This window comes from Leopardus geoffroyi, chromosome D3, assembly GCF_018350155.1.
Source record: "Leopardus geoffroyi isolate Oge1 chromosome D3, O.geoffroyi_Oge1_pat1.0, whole genome shotgun sequence".
NCBI classification, from domain to species: Eukaryota; Metazoa; Chordata; class Mammalia; order Carnivora; family Felidae; genus Leopardus; species Leopardus geoffroyi.
In genome coordinates, this window is record NC_059339.1 from 77,707,219 (window position 1) to 77,723,215 (window position 15,997).

The 15,997-nt window shown below is 47.8% G+C and overlaps 1 protein-coding gene across 5 annotated transcripts in view; it reads right to left on the reverse strand.

The window, feature by feature from the left end:
• The window catches only part of CCBE1 (collagen and calcium binding EGF domains 1), a 258,831-nt gene that overhangs the window by 50,208 nt on the left and 192,626 nt on the right, over positions 1 to 15,997 (reverse strand). For all 5 annotated transcript variants that reach the window (XR_006707299.1, XR_006707298.1, XM_045457191.1 and 2 more), the window contains exons 3-4: positions 5,332 to 5,384; positions 815 to 949 (exon numbers count right to left, since the gene is read on the reverse strand). Coding sequence is in view for 3 of the 5 variants with exons in the window: in XM_045457191.1 (XP_045313147.1) it covers positions 815 to 949; positions 5,332 to 5,384 (188 nt within the window). In the remaining 2 variants the exon portion in view is untranslated. The remainder of the gene's footprint in view (positions 1 to 814; positions 950 to 5,331; positions 5,385 to 15,997) is intronic.

Here is a 15,997-nt window from a genome sequence, read left to right on the forward strand (position 1 = left end):
AGGGAACAATTCCCATCAACCTGTCTCCGGGACTTGCAAAGTGTGCGGCTGGAAAGCCAAGCCAATGGGGGAAGGAACCCACTGGTGGCGAGGGGTGGCGCTGAGTCCTCTCAGCTGGGCTCCAGGTGGCTGGCTTCAGCTCCCTCGGACTCACTTCAACCTGCCTGCCACATGGTCTCTTCCTGGCTCCCAGCCCTCTCTTCCTAGTCTTCTGAGAGAACGTGGATTCTTACCTGTCTGTGCTTTTAACATTTGTGGCCGCTTACATTCTGTGTGACATCGCTCTGCTTTTCATTTGACGATGGTCCCCCCTTCTCCTGCTCTCATGTCTCACCGCCTGTTAGGACCTGACTGGGACTGGCTCCCTGAAGAATTCCTTGGCCGTGGTTGGTTTAAACAACCACAACGAGGGGCGCCTGGGTGGCTCAGTCGGTTAAGCGTCCGACTTCGGCTCAAGTCACGATCTCGCGGTCCGTGAGTTCGAGCCCCGCGTCGGGCTCCGTGCCGACAGCTCAGAGCCTGGAGCCTGTTTCAGATTCTGTGTCTCCCTCTCTTTCCTCCCCTGCTCATGCTCTCTCTCTCTTCTCAAAAATAAATAAATAAACATTTAAAAAAAAATGAAAAAAACCACCACAACGAAAGCCGGTGCCCGCTAGCTTTGGTACTAACACAACTCCGTCTGGGTATCGGGACACGAGGGAAGAAACAAAGATCAAAGCGGCTCCTGGGGGCTGGTCCCACCCACGAAGAGTGTCCAGCAGAGGACAGAATCATCCCCCCAGGAGCTGGAAGATAACGTGTGGTGGCAACGCACCCAGGCAGTACGGCTTCTCCCGCTTCCGGTGTCTCTCCCGGTCGTACCGGTATCCCGGATAACAGGTACACAGCACTCGGCCAAAGTTATCCGTGCACTGCTGTTCACAGGGAGCCTCGGCACACACATCGTAATCTGAAATAGACAAGCGTGAGCGCACATCAGCCTCAGTCCTTCAGCAGCTGGGGGCGGGGCCACTGCGCCCGGGTCTGGAGCAGACCTTCTGGGCTGCGTTCCGCTCGGGACCTGGGAAGCGTGGCCAGCTGTGTGTGGGAGGGCACGAACTCTTTGTGTAGCACAACAGGTAACTGAGTGCTCAGCACGGCCACTTAAATGCCAACGTCACCTGTGATCCTCCCCCGGGTCACCTCTTCTCCCTCTGGTGTCTGTCCCTCATCTAGAGAGCAAAGATGTTCTAGATGGCCGGGCCCCCGCGGCATTACCTGGGGGCCTGTTTTGTCTCTTTCGCCAGCTGCGGTAGAGACAGGGGATTCCTTCCGGATGCACACTAAAAGAGAGGCCGGGCCTGGTGAGGGGCGTGGGCATCACAGTGTGAGGAGGGCAGGGGCTGGCAGTCAGGCGGGGGCAGGAGGAGTGTGAGTGGGGCTTGGGAACAGAGACGGTGTGGGCGCTGCAGAGCTGGGCCCCCCAGTGTGTTGTAGCCGTGTGTGCCCAGGACGGACCCCACGTGCCGAGAAGGGGCTGGGTGGGGTCGAGTGGCTGGAGATCTCCTGGTAAACTGGCGTGGATGCCCTCCTAACTTGAAAAGAATTAAAGCATCTCTTCCGCGCAGTCCTTACAAACGTATTTAATGAGCCTCTGAAGGGACTCCGGCTGGGAGTCGGGCGCTCAGGCTGCATTTTTACCTCCAGACTAGATCCAGCATCTCAATCACTGCGCTCTCTTCCCCGGGCACTGACAGAGAAACGATATTTGGATGCGGAGTAAGCCTGGCTTTGCTGGCCCGCCACACAGGAAGGCGGGATGGGTGGGTGTGTCAGCCCGCGACGCACGCAGGCGGGGTCAGTGTGACAAGGAGCATGTCATTCTCGCGATGACCTGGGAAGCCGCCCTTGCTGCAAATCCCTTCCCCCGCAACTGGGATTCCAGGCCTGCTTTTCAGGCACGGGTTGGGTTTCCTTGCCGAAAATCGCCTCTGGGCGGCCAATGTTTTGTGCTCTGCCTTGTTTGCTGAATGCCTACACCCAGTAGCAGGCCCCACTGCAGGGGCCATGCAGCCTCCTGGTGGAGGGTCCAGGTTCTGGAGCCAGCCCCCCCAGCTCTGCTACTGTCTCTGTGACCTCGGGTCCTTTAAGCCTCAAGTCGCTTACCTGTAAAAGAGGGGTAACAAGAATACCGACGTCAGGGTGCTTTTCTGAAGGTAAACCCGGATGACGCATGAAGCACCGTGCCTGACCCACAGCAAAAGCTTCACCCTGTTCTTCTGCTTCCTTTATGGCTTCGCTCTGATGATTGTTTGGGTATCTGGGAAGGACTGTGTCCCCTAGAGTAACTGGCACTACTCTCTTCCTACAGTTTATGCTCAATTAATAACTGTTGGACTAGAACAAATGAGATTACTCAATCACTCTGGCCAATCAAAATCACACAGCAGGGCGTAGCAAAGTACATCTGGTTGGCCAGCATTCCTCAACTCTGCCGTGGTAGGGCAGAAGCGGCCATAAATACTCAAGTGCGTGAGTGTGGTTGTGTTTCAATAAAACTTTATGTACAAAAATAAGCAGTGGGTCAGATTTGGCCCACAGGTTGTTGACTTTTGACTTAGAGCAACAAATAGGAGACAACTTTTAAATTGCAGCTTCTACTCAGCAGATTTGGTTAAACATTCTAGTCTCTTTACCACCTGTGATGGTTCATTTTATGTGTCAAATGTGGGTAGGCCACGGTACCCAGATATTTGGTCAAACACACTCTAAATGTTTCCGTGCAGATACTTTTTTTGGTTTGTTTTTTTGTGAATAGATGGGATCAACATTTAAATCAGTAGACTCTGGGGGCGCCTGGGTGGCGCAGTCGGTTAAGCGTCCGACTTCAGCCAGGTCACGATCTCGCGGTCCGTGAGTTCGAGCCCCGCGTCGGGCTCTGGGCTGATGGCTCAGAGCCTGGAGCCTGTTTCCGATTCTGTGTCTCCCTCTCTCTGCCCCTCCCCCGTTCATGCTCTGTCTCTCTCTGTCCCAAAAATAAAAAAAAAATAAACGTTAAATCAGTAGACTCTGAATAAGGCAGATTGCCCTCCAAAAGGTGGATGGGCCCATTCAATCAGTTCACAGCCTTACTAGAAAAAAAGACTTCCCCCACGGAAGAGGGAATTTTGGTGGCAGATGGCCTTCTGATTCAAACTGTAACTTTCTGCTGGGTCTCCGGTCGACCCTACGGACATTTGATTTACCAGCCTCCAAGTAAATCCTTAAAATGAACCTGTTTCTCTGGAGAATCCTAACTGATACACTTATCTTTTCTGAACTTCTACATTTATACTTTGCATTCTTGGTGACAGAAACCTCGATGACTCAAGAGATCTTTAGTAAGACAGACAGACAGACAGACAGACAGACACACACACACACACACACACACACACAGACTTATTCCCACAGATTAAAACGCTTAAATGTTCTAGTGAAAGCAATAGAACAGAGTGTTATTATGGCGAGGCTACGTTAATCACAGGTGTCACAGGCTCACTTGAGGGCGAGGGGCGCTGCTTGTAGGCTCTGATGTTTGAAACCACAAGACCTAACATTTAAAGAAGATCTAAGTCTGTGGTGCCCACGTAACCTGCTTTTAATCAGGTTGGGCAAGGTCTTTAGCTGAGATCTTCAAGTGATGGGTCCAAACTTAATTTTCTTAGTATCTGCCCAACTGCAATATAAAGGACACAGCTGGGGACTGGGACAAGCTGGCTGATACAAGAATGCAATTATTTGGACCTTTGTTGTTGTTGCTTTCCACCACGCTCTAACCCACAGAATTGGCTGGCAGTGAGACAAGTCTGTCTCGGGAAGACCCAAGGCCACATACACCATCGTTATGTTAAGTGACTTCCTAACCACTCTTCCTAAAGCAACTTTCTCCCCAGCTATGGTTTAGTGAATTCTTCCACCCTTTCTCCGAAGAGAGCAATACACGGGAGGGATCCATTTATTTCTGACAAAGAGCCTGTTCTCTAGGAGATAATGCAGCATGAATTGGCTCGGCTGGGCTTCTGGGCTTCCAGAAGCCCTCTTCCAGAGATCTGGCTTCTTGGGTGACAGTGAAGAAACCTCTTTCTCATTACCCTCCCACCTCTCCCCAGCCGCAGGCACACTAATCTCGCGCTCTCCAGACAGGGCTTTGTGTTTCCTGGATCAGCGCGGGAATCCTTTGCAGCTCTTTTCCTCCTATTTGTGTAGGCCCCGGGGAAGCCTTCCTTGGTAAGCCGGCTCCCCCTCCTTCTGGAGACCACCTCGAACTGCTCTGGTTCTCTGTGCTGTGCGCCTGCTCCAAACACTTGCAGCCCCGAATGCCTCGACCGCACATATTACAGTTATTATTAAACACAACAGCAGCAACCACTATTTATCAAGCACTTAATGAGAGCCAGCCTCCGTTCCAAGTACTTAACATGTGGTAATATTCTTAAAACAACCATGAGCCAAGGACAAATACTTTCCCACAAAAGCTAAGGTAGGATTTGTATTGTGGACTGAATGTTTGCGTCCTCTTGACATTCGTATGTTGAAATCTTAACCTCCAAGGTGACGGTATTGGGAGGTGGGGGCCTTCGGGAGGTGCTTAGATCATGAGGGTAGAGCCCTCACCAATGGGATTGATGCTTTTATAAAAGAACCCCCAGAAATCTCCCTTGCCCCTTCTGCCGTGTAAGGACACAGCAAGGAGATGGCGGTCAATGAACCAAGAAGCTCTCACCCGACGTGGAGTTTTCCAGCGCCTTGGTCTTTGGCTTAGCCTCCAGAAGTAAGAAATAAGCGTTTGCTGTGTAAGGCACCAGACTATGGTATTTTTGTTACAGCAGCCAGAATGGGCTAAGGCAATTCGGAAAGCGGAATTAGAACTCAGGTCTGACTCCATGCAATCTATACCCCATCTCACCAGCTTGAGGGTGTGTATGCCCTGAGAGCTGGGCAGCTGCTGAGCCTTTAGTGCTGGGCTGAGCAGAGTGTTTGGAGGGGCTTTGAGTTCAGCATGTGAAAAACACAGAGGTCAGGAGGACGTGTGTGCTCTGTGTATGAAATGCTGATGACGGGATGATAGCCTCTTCAGCTTGACAAAACCTGAAATACGAGAATTACTCAATACAGGTGTACCTGTCGGGTAACGATGTAGCTAGAGCATGCTACGTGTAGCCAGACTGGCACTAGAAGAATCCGATGCCAGAAGAAAACTGAAATCACACGCAGATAATCCACGTACATTCCACGTACATCGGAACTCTACAGACACCTAGCGATTAGTCACAAACAAGGTGAGAAGACATCATCTTTCACATTACGTACCTTCTGGGATGCATTGTCCAAGAACAAATTTATACCCTTTGCAGCATTTTTTCCTAAGAAACAAACAAAAGTGTGTTTTAAATGTGACGTCAGATTAAGAATATAATTCTTTTCAGGGGTGCCTGGGTGGCTCAGTCGGGTAAGCATCTGACTCGATTCTGGCTCAGGTCATGATCTCACGGTTCGTGAGACTGAGCCCCACGTTGGGCTCTGGGCTGACAGTGCAGAGCCTGCTTGGGATTCTCTCTCCCTCTCTCTCTCTCTCACTCGCTCGCTCGCTGCCCCTCCCCCACTCACACGCATGCTTGCTCTTTCAAATAAACGTAAAATATATGTATAATATATAATTCTTTTCAATTAGTGATTTGTGCCCAGGAAAAAGTGAGGTATAAGGGAAAGAAGGGGTTGGGTATTTTTTTTTTTTAATGTTTATTTATTTTTGAGAGAGAGAGACAGAGACAGAGCTCGAGAGGAAAGGGCCAGAGAGAAAGGGAGACACAGAATCCGAAACAGGCTCCAGGCTCTGAGCTGTCAGCACAGAGCCTGATGCGGGGCTCGAACTCACGGACCACGAGATCATGAGCCAAGCCGAAGTTGGACGCTCAACAGACGGAGCCACCCAGGCGCCCCTAGGGGTTGGGTATTTTTTTTTTTTTTTTTTTAATTTTTTTTAACGTTTTTTATTTATTTTTGAGACAGAGAGAGACAGAGCATGAACGGGGGAGGGGCAGAGAGAGAGGGAGACACAGAATCGGAAGCAGGCTCCAGGCTCTGAGCCATCAGCCCAGAGCCCGACGCGGGGCTCGAACTCACGGACCGCGAGATCGTGACCTGAGCTGAAGTCAGACGCTTAACCGACTGAGCCACCCAGGCGCCCCAAGGAAAGCTTGAGATAGAGATATAAAGGGAAAATATAATCAACAGCACATGACCACATGTTCCAGTAGCAGAAGGTCCTTTTTTACCACATAATATATGGAATTAATCACTTGAATTCTATGAAGTGGATTAATTCAGAGACTTCAAGCTACTTGTAGCAGATGACCAGAGGCCTACAGGATATAAAGAACTTTTACATAAAGGATATAAAGAAACTTTGTATCCTGAAAAGGAACTCTGGGGCTGGCCAGGCCCCTCAGGCTACAAGCCAAGGATTCACGTGACTTGCTAATTATAACAATTTGCTAATAAATAACTAGGTAATTGTAACCTAATGATTGCAAATTAGAATTAGGTAGCTGAGGCTGAAGCCCAAGCGGTCCCCCATTTGAAGGCTGGCTTCACCTGGACCACATAGGTACTAAAAGCTATCTAAATTATCTGAATTAAACAGACAAACAAACAGCAAATAGGCAATTCTAGCAAAAGTTTCCAAGACGTCCATCTCTGCCTGAGGTAGAGAAATGGCACCATTAGTTCAAAATGTAAATCTCCACGGGAAAGATGAGGTCTCTGGTCTGGGGTTTCAAGCTCTTAACAGACCGACCCCCTGCAGATAGAGAATATAAACTCAGGACAAAACAGAAGCAAACAACCCCTGGCAGGTTCTGGAGAGCAAAGAAAGGCGGGCAGGATTTAAGAGGAGAGCTGACATTTGGAACGAGGGACTAACCCAGGCTAACTTTCCTGCTTTTCAGGACTTTGGCCCGAGCGCCCATCACAGTTGCTACGTGGTGGGGAAAGTGAACACACAGAGAACCTGTGACAGGTTTCGGCCCGATCAAATGGAGGGCAAAACAGGGGTAACCAGAGGTGTGAAAAATTCAGGGGAAATCCTGGAAATGAGAGTGCTGGAGGACAGGAGCCTTAAGTTCTGTGTATTAACTCTGCCCAGTCGCTGGGAAACCCTCACCCAGGCATGCGGGGAGAAGACTCGAAACACCCCAGCTAAACGCCACACGGGCTGGACGAGGGTTGGGCTGACCAACACCGACTGCGAGGCCGTTTGCACATTCCATCCATCCGAGTTGCTTGCCTGCTCCAAGAAAAGTATCAACGCTTTTTGGATGAATAAAGCAGGATCCAGGATCTCCGCAACAGAACTTGTATAAATGTGACCCATTCTCAAGGGAAAGACCATCAATGATGCCAACCCCAATTCCAGAGGTCGCAAGTATCAGACACCGCGTTAAAGCGGCTGTTACGATGGTGTTCGATGAGGTAAGGGAAAAGGCACTTGTAATAAATGAAAAGGTAGGAGATCTAAAAGAAATAGCAACTGTGAAAAGAATGAAATAGAAATTCAAGAACTGAATGGGGCGCCTGGGTGGCTCAGTCGGTTGAGCTTCCGACTTCGGCTCAGGTCAAGAATCTCACGGTCCGTGAGTTCGAGCCCCACGTCGGGCTCTGTGCTGACAGCTCAGAGCCTGGAGCCTGTTTCCGATTCTGGGTCTCCCTCTCTCTCTCTGCCCCTCCCCCACTCATGCTCTGTCTCTGTCTCAAAAATAAATAAACGTTAAAAAAATTAAAAAAAAAAAGGGGCGCCTGGGTGGCGCAGTCGGTTAAGCGTCCGACTTCAGCCAGGTCACGATCTCGTGGTTCGTGAGTTCGAGCCCCGAGTCAGGCTCTGGGCTGACGGCTCAGAGCCTGGAGCCTGTTTCCGATTCTGTGTCTCCCTCTCTCTCTGCCCCTCCCCCGTTCATGCTCTGTCTCTCTCTGTCCCAAAAAATAAATAAACGTTGAAAAAAAAAATTAAAAAAAAAAAAACAAAAAAACTCAAGAACTGGAAAATATACGTATCAAATTAAAAAAAAAAACTTGCTGGATGGGTTTAACAACAGAATGGTGATATGAAGTGGGAAAGAATTAGTGAATTGGAAGATACATGCACAGGAATTACCCAATTTAAAGAGAAAAAGTGACTTTAAAAAATGCACCAAAACATCAGGGACTTGGGGGGAGGCGGGGGGGACAACCTCAAAAGGTCCAAGGTATGGTATGTGGAGTTCCAGAAGGCAAACAGAGAGAGAGTGGAGAAGAAAACAAATGTGAAAATGGCTGAAACATCCCGAATTTAGTGAAAAACATGAATTTACACACTAAAGATGTTTAGCAAAAGCCAAACAGGTTGAAGACACACACCCATGCACGTGTACGTCTAGAGATGTCATAGTCCTACTGCTGAAAAAAAAACAAAAAAACAAACAAACAAACAAACAAAAAGAGAAAATCTTGAAAGCCGGCAGTGAAAAACTGCACATTCTATACTAGGAAAGAATGATCTGAATGTCCATGCGCTTCTCATCAAATACCATGGCAACCACAAACAATGGCATGACATCTTTGAAGTGCTGAGAAAACAAACCGACCTGTCAATCCGGAATCCTCTAGGCAGTGAAAAATATCCTTCGAGAATGAAGAGGAAATCAAGGCGTTTCAGAAAAAAGAAAACCAAGCATTCAACACCAGCAGATCTGGGCTATGAGAAATGCTACAGGGAGTTGTTCAGAATAAAAACACAGGGACCAGGGAGAAAAACCTGAATTTTTAGGAAGGGCTGAAATGCCTCGTAAATGGTAAATGTCTTGGTACCTATATAAAACGTGATTTTTTCACGCTTAACTATTTCAAAGCAAAAACTGTATGCCCCTGTCTTGCAGGATTCATAATGCAAGTAAATGCAATCAACAGAATAACTCCAGAATTGAACAGCAGAGATGTAAATGGACCCACATGCTTACAAAATTTCTACACCACGTATAAAACGGTACAATTCTGACACTTCCCTTGCGGCAAACATTCCCCTTTGTTCTGGGTTTCTCAGGCCTCCTTACTTTTCCTTTCCCTTCCCCCCACCCCATCCTCCCCTACCCCCCAACCCCCCTCCCCCGCTGGGCTCCTAGAGAACTCCCCTTTACCACTTCCAAAATCAGTATGTTCATTCAGAGGCCAAGAATTAAGCTGGGGGCAGTGAATTTGCAAGTCTCAAGAATAACAGCCCGGGATCTTTTGCTCTTTTTCCTTGACTATCAAAGTCAAACTATCATTAAGAAACACCCAAAACTATTCCTGAGCCTGGGTGGCTCAGTTGGTTAAGCATCCAACCCTTGATTTTGGCTCCAGTCATGATCTCACAGTTCATGGGTCAGGGTCCCATGTTGGGCTCTGACCCGACAGCACAGAACTTGCTTAGGATTCTCTCCCTCTCTCTCCAGTCCTCCCTCACTCCTGGCTCACTCTCTCTCTCTCTCTCTCTCAAAAATAAATAAAACTTAAAAAACAAAACAAAACTATTTCTGTGTAACCATAAGAGAAATGAGATTCAAGGTTATTGCTATCGAAATAGGCTCGGTAATTTGCATTTGGACATGCTTTCTAGGTGGAAGAGAAAGGCAGTTAAATATGGTCTGCCACCTGGGAAGTGCACATCGCCTGTGGCCTATCTATACCACGCGTGTGAGCCTATCATCTGTATGTTGTATTGAATACAAGGTCCGAAACCACAGATTTGGGAGATGAGGCATTCTCTAGGTCCTAAAGCAAATTCCCACCTTTGTCAAAAGGTCAGAACCTTCAACCAGATTAGACGAGACCTTCTGAGAAAAATCTGGTACGCTTAAATATATTTTTTCCAACACATTTTAGTAAGACAGCAATTTAACAAAATTTATAAGAATTGTATTAAATCCATTAAAAACTTCGCAGATAATGTATTCAACATGCACACAACTGATCTGGTAAGAGAACGTTCTGAGGCCCAGCTGGGTACAGCAACACTGCCTCCTTTCTCCCTGCAACCTTTCTCATGTGCAGTCCAGCTGTGGTAGACAATCTTACTTCAAAAGCATAATAAGTGGGCTTCCTTTATAAAGGACAATAGCAGCTGGGACGCTCCCGAATCAGACCTGAATGAAATAATTCAGGGTCCCGTCCCCTGCAAAGGACGCATTTGCCTACCTGTACATGTCCAATGAAAATGTTACTTTGAATCTTTCCTCAGCATATTTTGTTACATAGATCTGTGTGTGTGTGTGTGTGTGTGTGTGTGTGTGCGTGTGTGTGTGTGTGTGTGTGAGAAAGAGATTTACTGCTATGAATAACGTGTGGCAGTGTTCAGAGTTTTCCTACAATTAGACATAATCTCCCAACATTTCCAACTGAACTGTAATTTTACATGACAAGAGAAACCCATGGTGTACAAATTCACGATGATGATTATTTCTAACAGAAGTAGAGGATCGACCTTGACGTTCCATAAAACTCTCGTTTTCCATGGTTTAAGAGAGTCCAAGTTCCTAACAACCAGAAAGAAAACTGCTTACTAGGGTATTCATTAACATTTTACAGTTTACTTACTGTATTACTTGAAGCTGTCCTATGGAAAACGAAGAGGAACAACAGTGCCCTAGACGATCTGAAACTCAAGTGAATCATAAGAAAGTTGGAACGGAGGGGAGACATGTGTTTTTGATGTATCTTCGGGGCAACGCCACATTTAAACATACGGTTCTATTTGTCTCTTTCTATGTAAATGGCACACCTAACACACAGCCGCTGAGAACTTTGATGGCATTTCAAAGTTCACGCACACAGATACAACCCTTGCAATCTCTCTCTCTTCATCCAAGACATCCTACTTGGGCATTCTGATCTTTCTGAGCATTGCAAGAGCTTGGGGGTTGTCCATTTAGTGGGGCCAAAAGTAACCTGTCATTTGCCTTGCTACAAAATTAAATAACACCGTGATTTGATAATGCTTTCAAAAGGCTACAGAGCTCTGTCGGGAGATCTAAGCTTCGGGATGGCCATGCTTCCTTTAAATACCTGCTCAGCCCAGAATTAACTTCCCCTTGGCTTTTTTCTTAATTGCATACCTAACGCCATCGCTCTGCTTGAGGCGAGGAGGTCTGAGACTTCACTGTACCCTCTTGCTTTTCGAGAGTTCCTGAAGACGGCATTATTTTGCAGGTCAAACACCCATCCAGCAGAAGTCACGATTTAAAATAAACGACGGAATATTCCAAAGTATAAAAAAATAAACACTGGCTGCACATCTTACCCCGTTTCAAAGATTACTTACAACACAACTTACGTATAATGAAGTTGAAATGGCCTAAGTGAGACCTCCTTCTCGTTATGCAACCGGACCTAACTACAAGCATGGCCGTGCGGTTTTTGTCTTTAAGAAAAACAAAAGAAGATGGGGAAAGCTCATGCGGACTTCGGGGGAGACAGCCCTTCGTGAGCCGCTTCATGTGGCAGAGATCGGTTTTCCAAACGCAAAATGCCTTTCCCATTCCTTGGCGAGGGGAAGTGGCGATTCGGTGGTTGTCACATAGAAAGGGCGACATCTGCTCATCAGGAAAGTCTGTGCAGGTTTCCCCTGGGTGCCCCAGAGCATTCACACACACACAACGTTGTAAATAAAAACAGCGCGGCCAGAAATACATCCCAGCGACCGAGCGTGTGTGAGAGCTTTTGGAAGGAAAAACCGAATCAGGAAAATGACGGTGGCAGAGATATCAACCTCGGACTGCCTGCTGTTAGTTATCAGATTCTAGAGAAGAATTAAAACCACCACCACAACAAAAAACCTCCCTGCGGAATTAGAAGGACAAGAAGGAACCTTGAAAGGTCAAGTGAGCTAGTAGGCAAGAGATACTTCAACACTTGTCCCACTGCAACAGTAAATTTTCCTAAGATTTATTTGAGGTTTCCTCTGCATCGCTTGCCTACACATGCACCAGACAGCTCAGATGTTTTGTTTGTAATGAGAGAAGAAAACTGCACTTTTTAGAGTATTTCGGGGTTCTTTTTGCCCAGCTACAGGTAGTGGATGGAACGGTGGCTTTGGGGTCAAGCACATCTGGTGTTCGATTCTGGCTCTGTCATTTAAAGAGCTTGTGGTGATGAGGCACCTGGGTGGCTCAGTCAAGTTGAGTGTCTGACTTCGGCTCAGGTCTTGATCTTGTGGTTCGTGGGTTTGAGCCTCGCGTGGGGCTCTGCGCGGACGGTGGGGGGGGAGCCTGGTGCCTGCTTCAGATTCTGTGTCTCCCCCTCTCACTCTCTGCCCCTCCCACCCTGTGTGCTCGCTCTCTCTCAAAAATACACATAAAAAATTAGGGGCGCCTGGGTGGCGCAGTCGGTTAAGCGTCCGACTTCAGCCAGGTCACAATCTCGCGGTCCGGGAGTTCGAGCCCCGCGTCAGGCTCTGGGCTGATGGCTCAGAGCCTGGAGCCTGTTTCCGATTCTGTGTCTCCCTCTCTCTCTGCCCCTCCCCCGTTCATGCTCTGTCTCTCTCTGTCCCAAAAATAAACGTTGAAAAAAAAAATTAAAAAAAAAATAAAGAGCCTGTGATAGGACTTTGGGCTTGTTTCTTAAACTTGTTGAGGTTTTAGATTCCTCGTGGATAAGACATGAATAATAGTATTTGCTTTCTTTTTCCAAAAATGGAGGAGAGGGGGAGGGGGAGAAAGGAGGGAGGGAGAAAATTTTGATTTCAACATGGAAAAGTAACATTTTTGTCCTTTTCTTTCCCAAGCTAATGCCAAATAATGGGAATAGGAAACATAAATTCAAGCTGATAGTCCATAGTTTTAGGAGTATATTTCTAATATGGAGTTAGTTTATTTATTAAAGTTTATCTACTTTAGATGGTGTGAGTAGGGGAGGGATAGGCAGAGGGAGGGAGAGAGAGAATCCCAAGCAGGCTCTGCATTGTCAGCACAGAGCCAGACGTGGGGCTCGAACCCATGAAACTGAAAAGTCATGACCACAGCCAAATCCAAGGGTCGGACACTTAACCGACTGAGCCACCCAGGTGCCCCTCTAATATGGAGTTAATATGAACACGGCCAGTGGACGGGAGAATGGGAAGTGATTTCGCAGAGCGGAGTGACTTCAAACCTACGTGCCTCCAGGGGCGGTTATCGTGGAAAAGCCAACTGGCCCCGCGGAGGCTCAGCCCCGCTCAGGAATTGGAGACACCAGGTATGGAGGAAGGTGGAGGCCAACAGACAGCAGGCCAACCTGAAGGTCTGGTGAGAAGGTGGACTTCTGGTTTCCTGACCCTGGGCTCCCCTTGTCGGATACCCTTCGTCCACCACCGCGAGAGGCAGAAGGTAGTACGTTCCTTGGGGAAAATTGTACCCGAGGAGATCGACTGTCACATCAAGCCAGAGGCCCACGTGGAATATACCCATGAGTAGATACTCCTGCCCACGCACAGAGCTTCCAAATATTTTTAAAGAGTCCCTTCCACGGAATATCTCATTGCACAACAATGGAAGCCTCCCGGTGATGGCTTCTGAAGGCCCCGATGGCGGCTTCCGCGCATCTCTAACCAGTTAGTCCTAAATGAAGACAGAGGAGGCTGGGAAGGTGCAGAGCCCAGTCAGCGTGGTTCGTTTTCACCATCTAACTACTAACTGCACCGTGACATGCCAGACGAGGGGTCCATAAGAGACTGATGCCAGGAACAGCACACAACTCCTGGGACTAAGTTAAAAGCCTGAGGATTTCAAAGCGGTCCTGAATTTCTTTGTCAAACTCCTTAGAGTGAGGAAGTTTTCCTCTTTGTTTTAACCTTCTTCTCTTGGAGAAACTTTGATCGAGCTTCACATGACTTCACATGAACTTCTAGAATGCCTCTTACACCAGATGCCCTGAGAACGGAACCCAGTAAAATGATTCATCTCCCATCGAGGCCTGCCTGGATCCAGCCCTGTAACCAGAAAGCGCTCCTCCCGGGAAAATGGAATAAGATCATGTGTACCGTAGCAATCAGTGAAGATTAAAAAACAAAACAAAACAAAACAAACAAAACAAACCCATTTATTCATCTACATATAAACTTGCTCCTGCCAAATCTCAGTGACAATATGAAGAGACTCATAAGCAGTATGTTACATTTCACGTGGTCTTATATGCACAATTACCGATGGCCAAGATCAAAGGCAGAACACGCATGGCAAGTCCGCAAAAATTTAAACACAGAGTAACCACAGGATCCTACCATTGTACTGCTGAGTATATACCCAGAAGAATTGAAAGCAGACTCGAAAGACACATTTGTTCATAGCAACATCATTCACAATAGCCAAAGGTACAAACAACCCAAACGTCCCTTGGCAGATGGGTAAAGACAACGTGACACACACAGAGAATGGATTATTATTCATCCTTTAAAGGATCTTCTGACACATGCTCTAACATGGATGAAACTTGGAAACATTATGCTAAGTGAAATCATACCAAAGAAATATTGGAGAGAGAGTTACAAATATCGTAGGCCTCCACTTATAGGAGGTGCCTGAGCCAGTCAAATTCTTAGGCAGAGAGTCGAACCGTGATGGCCAGGGGCGGGGTGAGGAGGGAATGGGGAGCTGCTCAATGGGACGTTGAGTCTCAGTTTGGGACGATGAGGAAGTTCCGGAGACGAATGCTGATGGTTGCACAACAATGTGAACGTGCTTACTGGCACTGAAATACACACCTAAGAATGGTTAACGTGGTAAATTTTACGTTGGATGTATCTTCCCACACATACACGAAAAGACTAGAGGAGGAGGGGAAAGCTGTTGAAGCTGTTCTTCTCACCATTAATACCTGGGTTATGGGATCATCTGGGTTTTAGCTGTGTGAATTACAGAAAAAATATTTTTTAGGCATGTGAGGGTTATCGTTAGATGGGGCTAAGGTAACAACCAGAAGGTAGTTATTCCTACAAGGCTTCAAGTGATACTAATGTATTCATCCAACAACATGTTCATCAGGCATCTTCCAGGAAGACAGAAGAGCCGGTGGTTGGGGCCCTGGCCCCTGGGGATGTACCTCCCAGGTTTGAATCCCCGCTCTTCTACTTTCCAGCTGTGGGGACCTTAGACAAGTGACTTAAAGTCCCCCTAACTCCATTTCCCCATCTGTAAAGAGGAATGACAACAGTGTCCACCTTGCTGGCTTGGTGTGCGGGTTCGATGCGTTAAGACGCATATGGCGCTCAATACAACGCTGGCTGTGTGAAGTCCAACAGGGAACGTGCAAAGAAATGTGGTTTTCCTGTTGTGTCCCACTCTAATGTTCACCTTCAAGGACCCTGGTGTGTTTTAGAGGAGGGAGCATGAGGGAGTCAGCGGCTGAGCCATGGTCTGACTGCCCATCGGCTTGGCTTTGAGAAGAAGCCAGGGCTGACTGACAGCAGTACCGAAGCCAGTGTCTCGGCCGTTTCATTGCCACGGTCGTGCCTGCTCAAAGATGATCTTATCAGCTAGCAGGAGAACCCTCTGAGGCCACTAACACATTGCACTCCCCTCTATGTGATCAGTGTAATATCTGTTCTCCATGATGAGAGGCACATGACCGGATCTCGTCTTGTTTGCTCAAAGCTGGCTCAGCAGCACTTGGGAAGCATGGACAACTGCCCGGGCTTCGGGGCTGAGAACACGTGTAGCCACTTCGGTATATTGTTTCCGCCACCTCCCTATCTCCCTGCCATATCAGCCATTCTCACAGGGTCAGGGACCTCCGCAGACGGCATCCCTGAGTCCACGCGGGTCCCGGAGACAAGAACCTGGGGCTGACTGCCTGCCTCTTCACCACGATGCCAACGCTACATATCTAGCTCTCTTTTCACACACTTTTCCCTCCTTCCCCACCTCCTCAAGTGAGTTTTCTACCCCACGAACCCTCATCATCTTGCTCCCTGGCTGTCTTTTCCCTGATTCAATAG